Genomic DNA, 17,219 nt, shown 5'->3' on the forward strand with positions numbered 1-17,219 from the left:
CCCGGCGCCCAACCAAGACTCGCTCCAGCCAGCTACTCCGGCGGAGCGGTCGTCGGCGGCCCGGCCCGCGGCGGACGACTCTCAAAGTTACTGTAGTCGCTTGAGAGAGAAGGGGGAAAGTCCCCTATGTTCCCTCCTGGAGATACATTCCTTGATTAAGCCTGGCAACCACACTACCACAGTATGGTTGGTGCTGAATAATTGCTGATGTATATATCTTTCGAGCGTCCGCTTCGTCTAGTTTTATTGAAGTTTGACCAACTTAATTATTTGACTTGCGTATATCAGTCTTGTTTCATTGTGTACTCTTCATTTTGATGCAAATTCCTCCTAGTACCAAATCTGCCGTTCTGTCCAACAACGAGCTAAGCAAGATCGCAGCAGTATAATCACTGGAGACCGATTACGCAGCAGCGCAGCACAACGATATCTCCTCGATCAGTGGATGCACCATCTTCTTCAGATCGTATTACCTCTATGCCATAACCTATACTCCATCCGATTCACAAACTAGACATGACAGAAGCCAAGTCTTAGAAATATTTAATAGAACATGGTTAAAAAATAACAGCTCCTACCCTTACTAGCACCAAACATCCTTCAAATCCACTCCCGGGCATTTTTTTTTTGTTTAATCCTTTCTTTAAGATTGCCTTTTCTCATAATGATATTCACTGACTTCAGATTTTGTCAAAAGTTGACAAACTCCTTAAAAAAACAAACAAAAACCTTGATAACCCATTCACATCAAGTAGTCATGTTTCGCAGGAACACACGTCCAAAGTTCACATCAAGCAAGCTCAGTTGCATGCCATAAAAAAGAATACTACATCAGCCAACTATACCCGAGTCTGTATGAGTATGACTTGAACAAAATTCACGATTTTCTATAGCTATAGGGCGTCCGGATGGTCCCAGGGGGGTGGAAATGTAGAGGATCCCACGGCCATGGATGGATAATTATGTTTTCATGACCACAGCACTAACACATGCCTAAAGTTTTACGTAATAATCAAAAAATATCTGAATTCTGTACGAATTTTAACAATAGCTTCCTCAAGGCAGCTGCTACTTTCACTTGGTTTTGGGGGAGAGGACGCCAAGCCCACCCATGAAGGGCCTCAGCGGTTCCGGAATCACCACAGTACCATCCTCTTGCTGAAAATTCTCCAGAATAGATATGATCAGTCGAGGAACAGCCACTGCCGTCGCATTGAGTGTGTGCACAAACTGTGTTGGGCCTGAACTGCCACCCTTTCCTTTCTTAGCGTTCGTCGCCGGTGGAAGCTCCAAGGGTGCTGGACGGAAACGGATGCCCAGCCGCCTGCTCTGGTAATCCGTGCAGTTTGAAGCACTTGAGATCTGCCCATTTTGTTCAGAAAAATATCAGCAGGACTGCTCAGAATGGACAGAAGTGGAGAGGGGGCATAAAGTACATGTTCCTTACCTCACCATACTTATCTAGACCTGGCATCCAAGCCTCGATGTCATACTTTCTGTGGGCCGGTGCGCCCAAATCCCCTGTGGCCATATCCAAAGTTCTACGAGGGAGAAGAATATTTATATTGGTGTTGGAATTTTTATGAAATGGAAACTCAGAAGTAGACAAGGACATACTTGAAATGAAAAGTGGAAACTCAGAAGTAGGCAAGGACATACTTGAAATGAAGTCCAAGTGATGCATAAAGATCCTCTTCAATGGTAATAAGTTCTTCATGGTACTTGTCACTTTCCTCTGGCCGACATAATACAAACATCTCAACCTTGCTAAATTGATGTACTCGGTACAGGCCCCTATTCAAGACAGGTTGACTGAAACTCAGCAACTCTATGGAAGACAGTAAACAATTGCATTAAGGACTTAAATGATCCATCAACAACTCTTGAAACCTCTATATGAACATACTATGATCAAACTTTATATATCAATAAAGATACCCAAAAATTCTCAAGATAGTCTTCCAGGAAAGAAGAAAAAATAGATACCTGGTGGCAGCACCTGCAGCACCAGCTTCTGTGCGAAAACAGTGTGAATAGGCCACATATTTTATAGGTAAATCAGAGTCAGGAAGTATAGAGTTCATATGGATGCCTCCGACAGGAATTTCTGCAGTGCCTATGAGGCACTGATCAGTGCCATCTATTGAATAGACCTACATAAAGATGGCATAAGTGCTTAAGTAAAATTTCTAATCTGCAAGGGACATAAACATGACAAAATGTATGATACGATTCTGCATAGCACTATCAATAGCAAGTTAGTAACAAGACAGAGGTACCACCATAACGTGCCACAACGCAAAGGCACAAAGCTTATACTACAGAAATTGCACTTATATAATTCTATTGCTTGAACATATGTGCAAGAACTTGACAATAGAGCCAGTTCTAAAACTCCTAACATCGTCATACATGTTGTTAACTATGTTGTATGCTACAGTCTTGTCTGCTATATTCAAACTAAATCTTTTCTATCTAAAATCCAATCTGTAATCATTTAGAATGAGCAGGAAACCAATATAAGCACAAGAACAATAAAAATATATACCTCCCTCTAACATATTTTTTTTAAATAGAATAAACATTGTTAATGGACCTGCATTGACCATCACAGCAGCTTGGCCGCATATCCGCAGTAATCAAATAATAATGAGCAAGCAGATATTGATGGAGAACGCATCACATAAAAACAAAAATACTGATACTAACTCACTAACATGGACACATCGTGATTGAGTGATGTAACAAGAAGTGTATCAATATACTATGTTTACCATGGGACTCCATACCTGGGTATTTTGGGCCCTTGGCTGGAAACCGCATCTCTCAACAACAGATGATCTTACAATCTCTGGAGTTATGAGTGGTGTAAAACCTTTCTTTGAGACCTCGGCAATAGCCCAACTTACAAGGGCCATTTCCAACAGAACAGCTTCATTCTTCAAGTAGTAGAACTTTGAACCACTGACCTGTGCAGGGAGTACATTTTTTTAATAAAGAGTAGGACCAATCTGCGCATCTACTCATATTAGGAGTTCGTACTATGTATAATAAGGAAAAATGAAGTCATTTAGTACAAGTATCCTCTATAACTAAAATAGTTGGCACCCACTAATGATTTTTCCCGATTCCTCATCATTCAGCCACATCACTGTAATAATTTCAAACATCTGATAAGATCAAGCGAGAAGACCTTAGCTGATCTATTGGAGCTATCAATCTGCAAATGATGCGCACATGAAATTCATATACAGCTTTGGCACCCATCACTACCTCTCCTACTACCGTCCCACATTCTTACCTCCCTTCAACTTCTCCTCCACCGGCCTGGCCATCGAGCTCGTGGATGAGCAATGCCTCCACTGCGTAAACAATAATGCTTTCGCCGACCGACACAGAATTTTGCCCCAAGGTATTGGCTTATAATGCCCTACCCAAGCATGGCGACCTCATGCTCATACGCCTCCTTACCCTGTCCGCATGATGCTGTCCAGTCCAAGGCCCCCAATGCCTCCTCCACACTCTGGTCTAACTTCTAGAAGATTCTCAGCCAAGATGCCCCCGTTTCTTGCGCCCATCCCAAAATTACTCTGCTGGCCTCTCTGCCAGTGACATCGTTGATGACTTCCTCCCTCAGAGTGACACTGCCAGGAGCGGTCCACCATGATGTTTGCCCACCTACAGGCTCTCACGTCTCTGTCCTCCAGCTCTCCGGCCACTCTTGATGCTCCTGGTTCCTTCACTTTCATGCATGGTAGTCACCTTCTGTAAGATTATGCCTCTATGTAATTTCATATGATTGCTGCAGATCTCATTTGGGTGGTTGATTCTCCCTGTCTCAGTTCCTTCTCTGAAACAATTTGCTGCTACTTTGCGTCTTTGCCTTAAGATGTAGTTTCAGCAGCTTCGGTTGAACTATTTGTTCCACTGAAGCACATGATTCTGTGATAGATTGTGAATAGACGTATGCTTTTCCCTTCTGCCTTTTTCGGGATTACAACTGTTGCTAATGGTGTGTGCACATGTTTTGCCAAAATGACAAACCTCCAAAAATTGGATATGTACTTTTGCATGGCTACATGTTAATCATAGCTACTGCAGAATTTCAGCAACAAAACTGCATGGGCACTTATTGCTACATATATATGCACATGGAGTTAAAGTAGTTGGTTCAGATATCAACATGTTTTCTTTTTCTTTTTCTCTATATGATCATATATCGTGTAATCTAAAAAGTATTAAAGGCAATGGCTCGATCTCCTGGTATTAAATATTAACCTTATAAGTTCCGTCGATCTCCTCGAGGACAAATATAACCATCGATCTCCACATCAAAGGCATTTACAAAACCAATGGTTATCTGCACTAATCGCAGGTGTATCTTCTCTCTCTTGAGATCAACCATAAGATATCTTCCTGATTGAGTTGCTTATAGGTGATTGAAAACCGAAATTGTGTGCTACAAAATCTTGGTACGTCATTCTGAATTATTCTATATAATTGATTTACCTGAGCTAAGGTGCAGATCAATTTTCAAGGAAGTAGGCAAAGTTCAGTAATGAATTATACTGTATGTTTGCTTAACACTCTGCTATAAGAACCTGCATACAAAACTTTTATTGTGGTGGGCTAATCCCTTGCAGTGAGTTTATCACGAACCTGCGTACAAAACTTTTATTGTGGTGGGCTGAAGCATTGAATTGTGGAGATGTAAGTAAACCCTCACTCAAGACATGTGCTTGATACTAGTGAAGTACTACGGATTGAATAAAAACCACAAAATCCCCTGCCATACTCACGCTGTGAGACATGGTTATTGTAGCGTGAGATACATTTGGCAAATTGATGCACTTAGCTACGTCAAGAATCCTATTCTCATTGTTTGTATTGCTTTTCAATGTTTCTATTCTTTTTTTTTTGTCAAAGTGTGAGATTTCAACTATAGTAATTTTGTTATTCTTATTTTGGTTTTCACTTTAGACCCCCTGATGATACTACTGTGATATCCATACAAATATGTGATGATATAACTGTCACTGTGGTTGTATATAAAATTTATACAGGATTTCAAATTTATCATCATTCAGATTCATTTTGCATGACCATGGGTTATATGATCCTTAGCTAAAAATACATATAATGTAGTGAGTTTTTCTTCTATATGGTTTAGTTAAAAATTCAGTTTGCTGTTCATAGCCAAAGAACTGAAAGGCATTGGCACCGGTATTTCTATAACTGAGTACAGCCAAGCATTTCAAAATGTGTTCTTTCTATTATATAAATTGAAGTTCCAGTTTTTTGGGGCAACATACACAAATTTACTATGCAGTTACATACATGTATTTGTAACAAAATACTATTAATAGTGTGTTAATCTATGTTTTTCTGCATAAAAACATGGCTCCATAGCTTTTAATTCTAATTGGTAGTCATGTTTCAGATTACGTACTACTATATAAATATATATTTTATGGTGATTATATCCCTTCTTTTGCTGCTGGATGCAATAAATCCCGCAGATCACAAGTGTATCATCCAGTTGTGTTATTAAATGACTGGTATAACATGTTGCTCAACATTGTAAGTTAACAAAACATTGTCATAGTTATACCTCAGAAGCTGCATCAAAATCAAATAAATCAAGGTCTTTTCCCAGCTGAACGTGATCTTTGATGGTGAAACTGAAATTCCTCTGACTGCCTACCTGTATAATATAACCGAAACGAATTAAGAAACGTCGAAGGTACATAAATGGCATAATTCGTAAAAGAAAAAAGCACAAGTACTGCAGGTGAAGTATACAAAAATCTACTACCTCCTTTCTGACGACAGAGTTTTCTTCGCCCCCTACGGGAACATCTGGATGTGTGGTATTAGGAATACTTTGTGCTTCTAACTGAAGCTTATCAGTCAGCTGAACAAGATTCTCTTCCAGCACAATAAGGCTTTCTTTCAGGTTCTTGCCTACAATATCCCAAAATGAGTTCAAAATTATTAACTCATGCATTTGATTTGGTCATAGTTGACTTCCAAAATACAATCGTAACGATTATACCTTTGTCAACAAGGGCTTGGCGCACAGATGGGTCAAGTTTCCCTTTCATTTTATTAGCAACAGCATTTCTTTCAGCTCGGAGCACTTCGACCTCCTGCCATCTGCCATCATTAGGAATTGTTGCCATGCTTTTGTTACCACCATATTATATAACACTATAACAGAACTAGTTAACCAATTGTATTCAGTTAATGAATGTAAAGACGCATGATGGAACAGTTTAAAGGGCAATAGAGTGTGCACCATGTACTGAAATGTGGATGAACAAAGCTCACGGTAAACTTACAAACTTTGCATGTTGACTTGACCACACGACGAATTGACTAGCGGGAGAATCTTAAAACAGTTTAGGGCAACCAAAGTTTACTAACGATTGAGCTTTTCATCATACGGACATACTTTTCTAATTCGATATTTGATGGTGGCAAGAAAAAATACATGTCATAATATATCATCACAAGGTATATCTGGAAAAGCTAAACAAAAGCTCAGGGTTCCGTATGAGTTACCACTTATCCCAAGGCATATCGGGAAGAGCTCAACAAAAGTTCAGGCGTATGTATGAGTTCCTTCGCCCTACTTCTAACTTTCATCGGTAGCAACCAAATTTACTGCCCATTTTTCGTAATATGAGTGTTGTTCCAGTGATGCTAAGGTGTAAGGAGAACATATACTATCTCCAGAATACTTGTTTCAACCATAGGACACCTCAAACAGCAACTCATGCATAATCTGAGATGGAAATCATTAATCTTTGATGGGAACCATTCCATCCCACAGCAACTCGATGCCTAGCAAACTCACGAGCATTGCCATGGAAGCTATCCGTTCTAATGCAACGCAGTCCAGAAAAGGAATCCGAAGTGCAGCAGTGGCAATAACAGGCAGGGCCCTGACCTTCTGCAGGGCGAGGTACTGGTCGTAGAGCTGGAGGACGACATCTAGGTTGGCGACGGAGTTCCGGTTGAGAATGTTGGTGGCGACGGCATCCCTGTTGTCCCGGATCCACTTGAAGTCTATCGCCGCCTTCCACTTGGGCGTCGTGGCACCACCACCCGCGCCACCGCCGCCGCCTGTACCCAAACCAACACAATTCAGATGGTGGTACGGGAGTATAAGAGATGATCGCATCTTAGGAGTTCGGAGATTTTTACCTCTGGTATCGGGTTGGACTGCGGTGGCGGCGGCGGCGGCCGAGGCGGAGGAGAGGAAGCGGAGAGGGTGACGGCGGAGGAAAGAGCAGGTTAGGGTCCGAAGCGGGGAAAGGGAAGGAGTGGTGGCAGCGGCCGAGGAGAGGTACCGGCCGCAGGTCAGCATCTCGCCGGAGAGCGGAGAGGGAGATGGCCGGCGGGCGGCGGGCGGCGGGCGGCGGATAGGGGGGATAAGAGACTTGCTACTTCCCCGTTGTAGGGCCTTGATATGGAAGCCGATTTTGGCCGTCCAATGGTGTTCCTCGCTACGATATCAACCGTCCGATCGTATTACTTGGTTCTGATAATCTTGACTACTAGTCACAAGCGTTCGAACAATTTGAGTAATATAATTTAAATTATATAATATAAAAATCATATCATTAGAAAGCTGAATATTTAAGCTTTTCAATGATATATGTTTTGTAATATATAACCTGCATTATATTGGTCAAATGTATGACCTAGAAAAACATGCAAAACTTATGAACTGAGACAGAGGTAGTAAGTAAAGGTAGGCGGCTACATCAGTTGGTAGGTTGTACAGTATCAATTTATTTTCAAAAAGTTTTCTCTTTAAAACAAAACATGGTTTACATTAGTTAGAGATCTGGTTTTCTCTTTAAAACTAAATTTGATTTACATTAGATAGAGAGAACCACGGTTTATAACCATATAATAATGGTGTTGATGGGGGGATAGCGAACTGAGTTGGCCCATGGTAGCGAGTCGCTGATCAAGACCAAGATGGTCCAATCCAGTCGCCATCTCGAGGAGCATGGTGGCCAAGGCCCAGCACGACGAAGAAGCTTGACCGATCCATCAAGACTATCGTGGAGAACAAGCAAAGGAATCAACGGTGGTAGTCGACTATGGTTTTAGATGACTCACCCGCATAATGTATAACCCTATGTCAAGTATACAAATCTCGTCTACGTGCTCTAATGTCGACATCGTCAACCACCTCTCCCTGCAGCTTCAGTAATACCACAACAGGGGTTGAACCCACAGATGCACAAAGACTTATAGAAGGAAAAAATGCAAATAATATCATAGACCTCAAAATTCTTGTCAGAGCCGTAGTCAAACTCATAGTCGTTGTGCCACCATAGTTCTCATATGCTGGAAACGATTCATTAGGCTGTATTAGTTTCTTGATTCTATGATTCTACATCTTGGATCCTCAAATAGGTGACCTTTTTCCGCAAACCGTAATAAAGATTGGTACACTTTTTAACAAAGCTTCACTGATTTTGGTGATCAAGATTCTTACAAAATTTATGCCTACTTCATACATTGTAGCAATGAACTCGAAGGTTTGTAGCCCTCCAAACATCACATAAGATCATAAGCTATGCTTGCATATTTTGTGCTGGTTGTAAAAACCCTTAAGCTTTTTTTATACTCACTCCATGCAAAAAAAAAAGTGTCTTAACTTTTTCTAGATATGGATGTATCTATAACTAAATATGTTGGATACACAAAACTAAGACACTTATTTTTGGACGAATGTAGTATGAATGATGATGCAAACAAAACAATAATAAAATTGAAGAAGTAACAACATGAAATATTTTCAAACATATGAGGTGGATGTTCAAAAATGATATAAAAACTTACGAGAGAAGGAGCCACCAAATCATTAATATTTATCATTTTTTTATTTTAGACCCCACGGGTTAACACGGAAATTCGAAGAGCATAAATAGCAGAAAGTTGTAAACACATGAGGTTGCCATGCTTGATGAAAACATTGTAAGCGGACAAAGCTCACCAATGGGCATAGGAATGTGGGCGGAATAGATGGAAGGCTAGTGGTGCCTCTCATATCGAGTCAATATTTTTTTAGAGACATCGAGTCAATGTTGTGTCCTAACTTTTCTTATACACTCTTTCTGTTCTAAATTAATTGATTAATTGTTTTTAGATATATATGTATCTGAACGAGTTTTAGTATGTAGGTACATGTGCATCTAGATAAAATGGATTCAATTAATTAGGAAATATATGGATAAGTAGCCACTTATTAATGGACTTATTAATACACGTACAAAATCACCTCCGATCCATATTATTTAATGTTAAAATAGATGTATCTACAATTAAAATATATATATAGATATATTTATATTAGCATCAAGTAATATAAATGGGAGGGAATACTAGACAATATCTTTTTCGATTAAAGAGTACGTATTGATTTGTAGCTTCTACTATTTGATTAAGATCTTCCTCAAATATTAGGCTGGCCATAGTGCTAGTATCATAGCTAGTACCATGTATATTGGTCCCACAAAAATGATGATGTGGCAGCCAATTAAGGAGGAGAGAGGAGATTAGAGTAACATAGGTGGATACTGTATCATAGCACATATCACAAGAAAATTTAATGCCAAACAAATCTTGTACACAAATTTGCATTGAGATTCTAAAAAATAATAAATATAGCATGACTATGATACTACTCTATGATACTACCCACTATAGAGATAGTATCATACACAAATATCATATGCATGATACTACTACATGATACTTACCACTATGACCAGCCTTATAGCCTGACAAAGGGCGAACCCTGCGTGGAGGTGACGCTGACCAAACGCAACCTCGGATCAACGCCTAGTTTACCCGTCGTCACCTGCATCTCCCCACACGCGCTCTCTCTCCCCGCACCGCACCGCCGGCGAACATCGCGCACCTCCGGCCACCGCTATCTCGCGGCTCTCGCCCCCTCTATCTCCCGTGATGGCTACGCGCGGCGGCGGGCAGACCTACGGCTTCCCCATCTACTGCGCCTCCTGGCTCCCACTCGCCCACATCCTCAAGCCCTCCGCCGACGATGCCGCCGAGGCGGACGCGCCCTCTCCGGCCCCGGCCCCGGCCCCTCCCCCGCGCCCCATGGTGACCCTCGGCGGAGGTGGCGGCGAGGGCAATAGCGGCGTGCCCAACGCGCTGGTCGTCGCCGCGGTCGACCCTGCCACGGCGGGGGCGCCCCCGGCGCTCTCCCCGGAGCCGGTGAGCGATCCTTGCCCCCTCGCTCTCTAGTTTCACCAGATCCGCACAGATCTCGGGAGAGGTTTACGTGCTAGCCTAAACGCTGTTGTGCTGATGGTGGGGTGCAGGTGTTTAGGCTGCAGACTGGTCAGCAGGTGCCGTATAGGATGTCTGTCCACCCCCATGGCCACGGCGTCGTCTGCGCCTTCCCCAACGGCTGCAGGTACTTGGATCCTCGATGATTCGTGTACATTTTCATACACTCGCTACTGCGTTGGTTGGCTGTGAATTTTCATTAGCTCAAAATCTTCATTCATAATGTGATCTTCAATGTTACCCTGTGGGTTAGTTGTTGTCAACCTGCGGTTCGCGTTGTGTCTATGCTTGGAATACTTGGGTACTTAGATCGGTTGGGAGATTGTTGTGGATGTAAGTTGTTATGGCTCTACATTCTTGTCAATTCAACCAAATATAATCGCCATACCATATCACAACATAGTGTTCAAGACTTCAGGTTACAATATGATGATATTCTTGATAACCCCATACTTAACTTCAATAGTCGGTGTAGGCAGTATGTTGGATTTGTTAGTAATTTGGAGCATGTGTATATGTTCCATCTTTTTATGGCATGTTCATTTAAGTCGACTTCTTGTGTCTATCTCATTTGCACCAACCATATACTGGGCTTTCTGGGTTGAGTTAGGGTAAATGAACTGGCGGTTAAGTAAGTTATAGCTGCAAAACATTTAACTGTTATATTTCTTCGATCATCCTAGCTTCTACTTCCTCTATTCCCTAATATAGGATATAGGACGTTTTAGCAAGCTAAGTTAGCTTGCCAAAACTTCTTATATTAGGGAATGGGTGGAATATAAAATAGGCTGGGGTTCTGATAGATCCATAATGTGTTTGGTTTAGCCAATGATCTGCAGTTCAGAATTTCAACCATGTGCCACGTGTATAGGTTGTTGCGATGGGAATTACCAGAAGGAGAGGATCCACACAGACTAGAACTGAGATCTGACGAAGAGGCTTTAGTGACGCTAAGTGATGTTGGTTTACAGTTGGCGGTGTCATTCTGTGAAGCGGGCTCACTACTTGCAACTGGTGGTGAGGTAAATGAACGCCCTATCACTTACTTTTTCATAGAGTAATATTCCCACTGGTGTGCATGTATTATTGCCTTCCTTTTTGCCAATTCGAATTTTTTGTTGGTCGTTAAGGCGTTAGTTTGGTTTATAACCTGTTTATTGCCATTTTTTGTATTCCCTAAATTGCTTTATTTTCACTAGTAGTCATGTAGGTGCACATACTTAGTCAGATCTGACAGCTGTAGGTATTCATAGAAACAAAAACAATAATGTATAGTTGGTTACTTCATGCATGAAGCAATGTGATACATGGTTATTGTGGCAACACCTGGATCATACATTATAGCTATAGAACTTGTAACTTAGTCTGGCCACCTAATGAGCTTTTTACAATATTTGAGAACCACTGTTTGACCCATAGGGTTAGGCAACTGAGTCTGGCATAGAATGCTTAAGGGAATTTTTTACAACAGTTCGGGAATAATTGGTTGCAGTTGAGCATATGGACAGATCAAAGGAGTATTTTAGTATTCCCATACATCTTAGTGTTGTCTTCATTATTTAGATTAAAACAAACTTAAACACGTAGAAGCTCTAGGAAGTTTTTATTGCTTCATTATCTTGATATCTTTTTTACCTTCTATTTAATTACTAATTACCAAGCTATTCTGATTTTTCTGTCATTTAGTTAACAAATTGCACATACAAATTATAGCCATGCGCTTGCGCTTTTGAGGATTGGTCGATTGTTCATATAGTGTTGCTGTCATCTTCTAGTTATTCTATGGCAGTCGGAACAGAACATATATGATTATTAAGCATGTTAAATAGTTTATCTGTGTGCTATACAGGATGGACATTTAAGGGTCTTCAGATGGCCTACCATGGAAACCATTGTTGAAGAACCTGATACTAAAACATCTGTTAAGGATCTTAGTTTCAGGTAAAATAGTGCTGCGTGAACCTTCTTTTCCAGATGGATATCGGTTTTATGATACTGATGGGTTGCCTCTATTATTGGGCATGCTTTTAGTTCCGATGAGAGGTTTCTAGCTGTGAATAGGAGCAGTGGCCCATCTAGAGTGTGGGATTTAGAGTCAGCTGAAGCTGTTGCTAATCTGCCAAGAGAAGCTGTGAGTGTTTTTCTTTTTCTGACAATTTGTGTTGAATTATTTTCTTTGTTTAAGGTGAACTTCTAACTCCTACTTTTCCAGGGAGAAATATTTGGATTCTGCAGATTTTTGAATAAGCCTGACAACAGCCAGATCCTCTTTGTTACAGCGATGCAAGGTGATGACACGACTTGAGTTTACCCTGTTATGAATGGAATTGTTTGAAGTTCTCTAAAAAAATGTACATAATTGTTTGGTAAACCGGAGACCTGACAGTTACAGAATAATCTGCTTCTTAGGTGATTATGGAAAAATAATATCTTGGAATACTACCTCATGGACGAGAATTGGATCAAAGAAAATAACTCGTGAGGCGATTTCAGCATTTGCTGTCTCGCCTGACGGTACACTTCTAGCATTGTGAGCAAGGAACTATTATTGAATTGTAGCAATGAACTTATGGTTAACATGGCTGCATGTTTTATTGGAGGTCTAATATGCTTGCCTTTGCGTGCCCAGTGGAACTATTGAGGGAAGCATCAGCGTACTTGGCTCAAGAGACATGCGAGTGCTTGTAAAAGTTAAGAAGGCACATCTTGGCATTGTTACTACGTTGGCTTTCTCTCAAGACTCAAGGTCAGTACCTGTGCTCTGCTTTAGTTGATGAATTCCACAAATGCAGTCTGTCATTGTTGTTACTTTATTATATCAGGACCTTGCTGTCGACTTCCTTCGACTCAACTGCAAGGCTCACATCGACTGCACCCCCAAAGAGTACAGGTATGTCGGATGCAGATCTTCAGTTCTCGACTTGTTGTGTACTTGCCAATTTTTTGGGAGTATTCTAAGAATGGCTGCTTGTTTTCTGACAGGTGTGAGCCTGTGGTCAATGATACTAGCTATCGTACTCGCAATTTTGGTATATTACTATATGCAGCACAAAGAAGATCTCTTGGCAATGTTGCCGAAGTGAAAGTTTTGTTCTACCTTCTGATATCTCACAGCTTACCTCTGTGATTATCTGATCTTCTACCGGAGATAAATGCTTATTTGTGTCAGAGCTAGAGCAATTTTTGTATTTATGTCAAAGACGAAGCGTCGATTTATCTCTCAAGTTTTGTACCAATGGCAAAAACCACCAGGCTAGTTATCAGGCCACGCTGGTATAGAAATGGACAAGTTCCCTGGGTTTGTAAAATTGATGGCCCTTTATGAGTTATATCCTGTAGTACCCATAGTTTTATCCTCTTGCGAAATTTTTCCAGAGTCCACTGTAAAGAATTTGGGACCAAGTTATGATGCATGTCAAGTAAAACCATATGAAGGTTAATGAAAGCAAGTGTGCTTCACTAGTGTTTTAAATCTGATGACCAATCTTGTGTGGTATAGAATGGACACTTCCAGCTCTGTCTGTTTTTCTTGCTTGGTTTGCTGGTCTACGCTGCTACGCATGATGTAGCAGTATATACTGTATGTATTTTCCTTTGGTATTTTCATGTATCACATCTGCACATGCACTGTCCTGAACAATGTCAACTTGTTTAGACTTCAATTTCACACCTTTGAAGATGGATGCAAGATGAATGGAAACTTCCCTGTTCTGCAACTATACAAGGACGAAGGGTCTTGTCTAAGATGAGAAATAGCCTTGCTTGCAGGACAGACACGACAAATCTAAGAAGCATGATGTCCAGTGCCCTATGAACTCACCCTAAACCTGAAAAACTTGAGGTACACCCAGCTAAAACCATACTTCCTGGTGGTGCTTGTTCCTCAAGGTGCTTGCTTTCTTTTCCATCTCCAGTACACTTAACACTTGACAGCCATCTCACTTGATCATCAACAGTGACCAGCAACAGTTTCTTGGCTGAAAACAGTTGATGCACACCACACCGCCTACTGAGTTGACTGGGATTGATTACCCACCTTGCCTCCTACTTTGTCACCCACACTATTCGCATTGCAAATGGAGGCATCATTTTTAATGCAGTCTTGGTAGGATGAGGGTGACAGGGCAAGGTGGGTGGCCAGTCACTGGAACTTCCTTGAGAATCCTGGTTTCGGTTCAGGCAGGCAAGTCTCTGTTGTACTTTCTTTTCAGAATCTAAAAAATGTACCGTGTATGCTCTTCTTTTTGTAGTGCAAGGGATTGGAATAGGATCCAGTTCGTTTTGGATTGGAACACAACCAATTCCACACCAGCATCGACACGTTTCAACTCGGTTGAAACTTGAAAGTGGAACGGAAGTTAGCTAGCTGCATGCTTTGGTTTGCTAGTTTGGGACCTGAAACCTTATGAAGTTTATTATCATGAGATGTCCACAAATACGTGAATACAAGTGACAACAGATTACCATACACATATCGATGAGCATTTTTTTTTTCCGAAGCGACATATCTTGATTGTCATGAACTGGACAACAAATATGCGCTAGTGATCTTCATATCTTAAGAGACCTTTGTAGCTTATTGTTATAAACTCGCATACTGAACACGTCTTTTCTGTCAGTAATCCTTATTTACAATTTCTGACATCCTCGCGGTGTATGCACAAAGCTCACGCTGTTTCACCCCAAAACTTTGCAACTTCTTGATCACTTGACGCCAACCAAGCAGGAAGCAGCAGTGGTCTTCACCGTGTGTTGTCGTCGGCGGCCGGCTGGGGTGACCGCCCTGGCAAACGTAGGGAGGCCGCCGCGCTGAAGGACGCCGACCTGCGTTCCCCGATCCCGGCCATCTCCAACGCTTCCGACAGCTTGAGCACCCGAGTGATCTTGGCTAGGCCCATCTCCCCCTGGCGCGCGCTGTTGGAGGCGGGCGCTCGCAGGGAGTCGACGTCCGGCCACGCACGCCTGGGCAGCGCCAGCATGGACGCGGCCCGCCTGAGAGCGCGGTCCTCCGTGGACGGGCCGTCGCCATCGCGGCCGGCCTCCTCCTCGGCGCCAGCAGCCACGTCAAGGTTTACCGCGAGCGCGGCGGCGTTGGCAGAGGCGACCTTGACGGGGGCGCGGCAGAGCGGGCAGTTGACGTGGGCGCGGAGCCAGGTGTCGATGCAGGCGCGGTGGAAGGCGTGCGCGCAGCGCGGCAGCAGGCGCAGCGTCTCCCCGTCGCGGAACTCGGCGAGGCAGACCGCGCAGCCGCCGTCGGCGCCGACGCCGCGGCACTTCTCGGCGTCGTAGACGAGCGCGGTGATGGCCGCGATGGCGCGCTCGTCGAGCCCCACGGTCTTTATGTACCACACGTGGTGCATCCCGTCGCCGTCGTCCGAGTCATCTTCTACAGGCGCCGGGACCGGAGCCGCCGGACCGCCCTCCTCGTCGACGGCGTGGTGGTGGTTCAACGGCGCATGCTGCTGCTGTGCCGTGGCGGTCTGGCGCCGCCGGCGCCACCGCACGACGCGGCAGACGAGGAGGACGAGGAGTAGGAGGACGGAGACGGCGAGGAGGGAGGCGGAGAGCGCGATGAGCGGTGTGGGGAGGCGGGAGCGGGAGGACTGTAGGTGAAGGGTGGTGGTGCTCGAGGGCGGCGGCGGCGGCGCGCAGAGGCTGTGGAAGGCGCAGGCCTGGGAGCAGTGGAGGGCGCAGGCGATGTGGTCGGGAGGCAGCGGGACGGCGACTCCGTGGGTCTGGTCGCGCACCGCCGCCGGCCTGGGTTTGGGTGGCTTGGGCTTGGAAGGCTTTGGCTTGGGGCGTGGCCGAGGCGGCGGCAAGGGATGATTCTCCGGCGGCGGATGCATGGCCGCGGGTGTGGGCTCGTGGACGCCGCAGAAGAGGCGAGCGGCTGCGGTTACGTCTCCGGTTGCTTTTAAGCGTGTGAAGTGCGGACCGCGGCGTGTGGTTGAAGGTGCAGCTCCAGTCTACGCCGGCCTGATACTGTACCGGGGGAAACTGGAAAGGAGCTTGTCGTGGAAGGATGACCGGCCGCCGGTAAAAAGCAGGACGTGTTACGATCTTGATGGATTTTATGGAGATTCGTCGGTCACAAGAAATCCATCTTAGCTAGTTTCTCCTTCATGCATACACGTCACTGATCACTCACGTAATCACGTTGGCACAAGTCGTGCGGGATTGATCACTAGCTCCATAAGAGCATCTCCAGGGCGGCTACCCATCCCGCGCCCACGTGTCCTGATGGGTTTAACCGGACATATTCACGGTCCAACGTGGTCACACACCGCAAATGCGGATGGCCGCGCGTCCGGAACGACGCAAACCCGATCCAAATTTGGGCTAGGTTTGCGTGGCCGTGGATGACACGCGGCGTCCGGTCGCGTTCGCCTGCCCGCCTCCCTTAGGCCTAGCTCTCGGTGGGAGTGGGCGCCATATTAAATGTGGACTGAGAGGGATATGTGCCTGTCCAGTCCACTCCCCACTCCACTCCAGTCGACGGTTCCGCACACGCGCAACCGTCGCCATGGCCCCGAAGAGACGGTTTGCTCCCGGCGCCAACGACGGCGAGGCCAGCAGCAGCCGGTGCTGCGGGCCGAAGGAAACCGCGACAGTCTCCACATCGGAGAGGCCGCCCGCGTCGGCGCAGCATTGGCGCAACCCGCGCCACTGCTGCTGCCGAAGCCGGAGGAGGAAGAAGACCCTGACCCCCGCGCCGCTCTGGCGCTGTCCGCGGCGGAGGAGGAGGCGAAGTGGTCGCATCTCGCGGCGGCCATTCGCACCTCCGTGATGGAGGAGGAGGCCCGGCAAAAGGTCGAGGACGCCGAGGCCTAGGCCTTACTCGAGCAGGTCCGCCGGGAGGAGGCAGCGGCGCGACGGCGTGA

General features: G+C 44.5%; 2 protein-coding genes and 1 pseudogene across 3 annotated transcripts; 1 reads left to right on the forward strand and 2 right to left on the reverse strand.

Annotated features, from left to right (window-relative positions):
• Window positions 1-741: 741 nt before the first annotated feature.
• On the reverse strand, window positions 742-7,387 carry LOC124666002 (serine--tRNA ligase, chloroplastic/mitochondrial-like). Of its 2 annotated transcripts, XM_047203380.1 has the most exons (10): window positions 7,210-7,387; window positions 6,953-7,128; window positions 6,056-6,149; window positions 5,816-5,964; window positions 5,612-5,704; window positions 2,790-2,969; window positions 1,987-2,153; window positions 1,660-1,794; window positions 1,448-1,541; window positions 742-1,362 (listed from the first exon to the last, which is right to left on the reverse strand). In XM_047203380.1, exons 1-10 carry the CDS (start codon window positions 7,370-7,372, stop codon window positions 1,075-1,077), a joined length of 1,539 nt encoding a protein of 512 aa, XP_047059336.1. In that variant the 5' UTR covers window positions 7,373-7,387; the 3' UTR covers window positions 742-1,074. The 2 variants fall into 2 exon arrangements, with proteins under 2 accessions (XP_047059336.1, XP_047059406.1); XM_047203450.1 differs by lacking the exon at window positions 7,210-7,387 and having other exon boundaries at window positions 6,056-6,156; window positions 6,953-7,111.
• Window positions 7,388-9,985: 2,598 nt separating this feature from the next.
• LOC124681350 (SEC12-like protein 2) lies at window positions 9,986-13,810 on the forward strand. Its single transcript, XM_047216281.1, has 10 exons — window positions 9,986-10,263; window positions 10,371-10,465; window positions 11,210-11,360; window positions 12,188-12,279; window positions 12,370-12,469; window positions 12,551-12,626; window positions 12,748-12,868; window positions 12,968-13,084; window positions 13,161-13,228; window positions 13,321-13,810. The coding sequence occupies exons 1-10, from the start codon at window positions 9,994-9,996 to the stop codon at window positions 13,419-13,421; spliced, it is 1,191 nt and encodes a 396-aa protein (XP_047072237.1). The 5' UTR covers window positions 9,986-9,993; the 3' UTR covers window positions 13,422-13,810.
• A 915-nt stretch (window positions 13,811-14,725) lies between these two features.
• LOC124651099 lies at window positions 14,726-17,097 on the reverse strand (annotated as a pseudogene).
• Window positions 17,098-17,219: the final 122 nt, after the last annotated feature.

Source organism: Lolium rigidum, chromosome 1 (genome assembly GCF_022539505.1).
Source record: "Lolium rigidum isolate FL_2022 chromosome 1, APGP_CSIRO_Lrig_0.1, whole genome shotgun sequence".
NCBI classification, from domain to species: Eukaryota; Viridiplantae; Streptophyta; class Magnoliopsida; order Poales; family Poaceae; genus Lolium; species Lolium rigidum.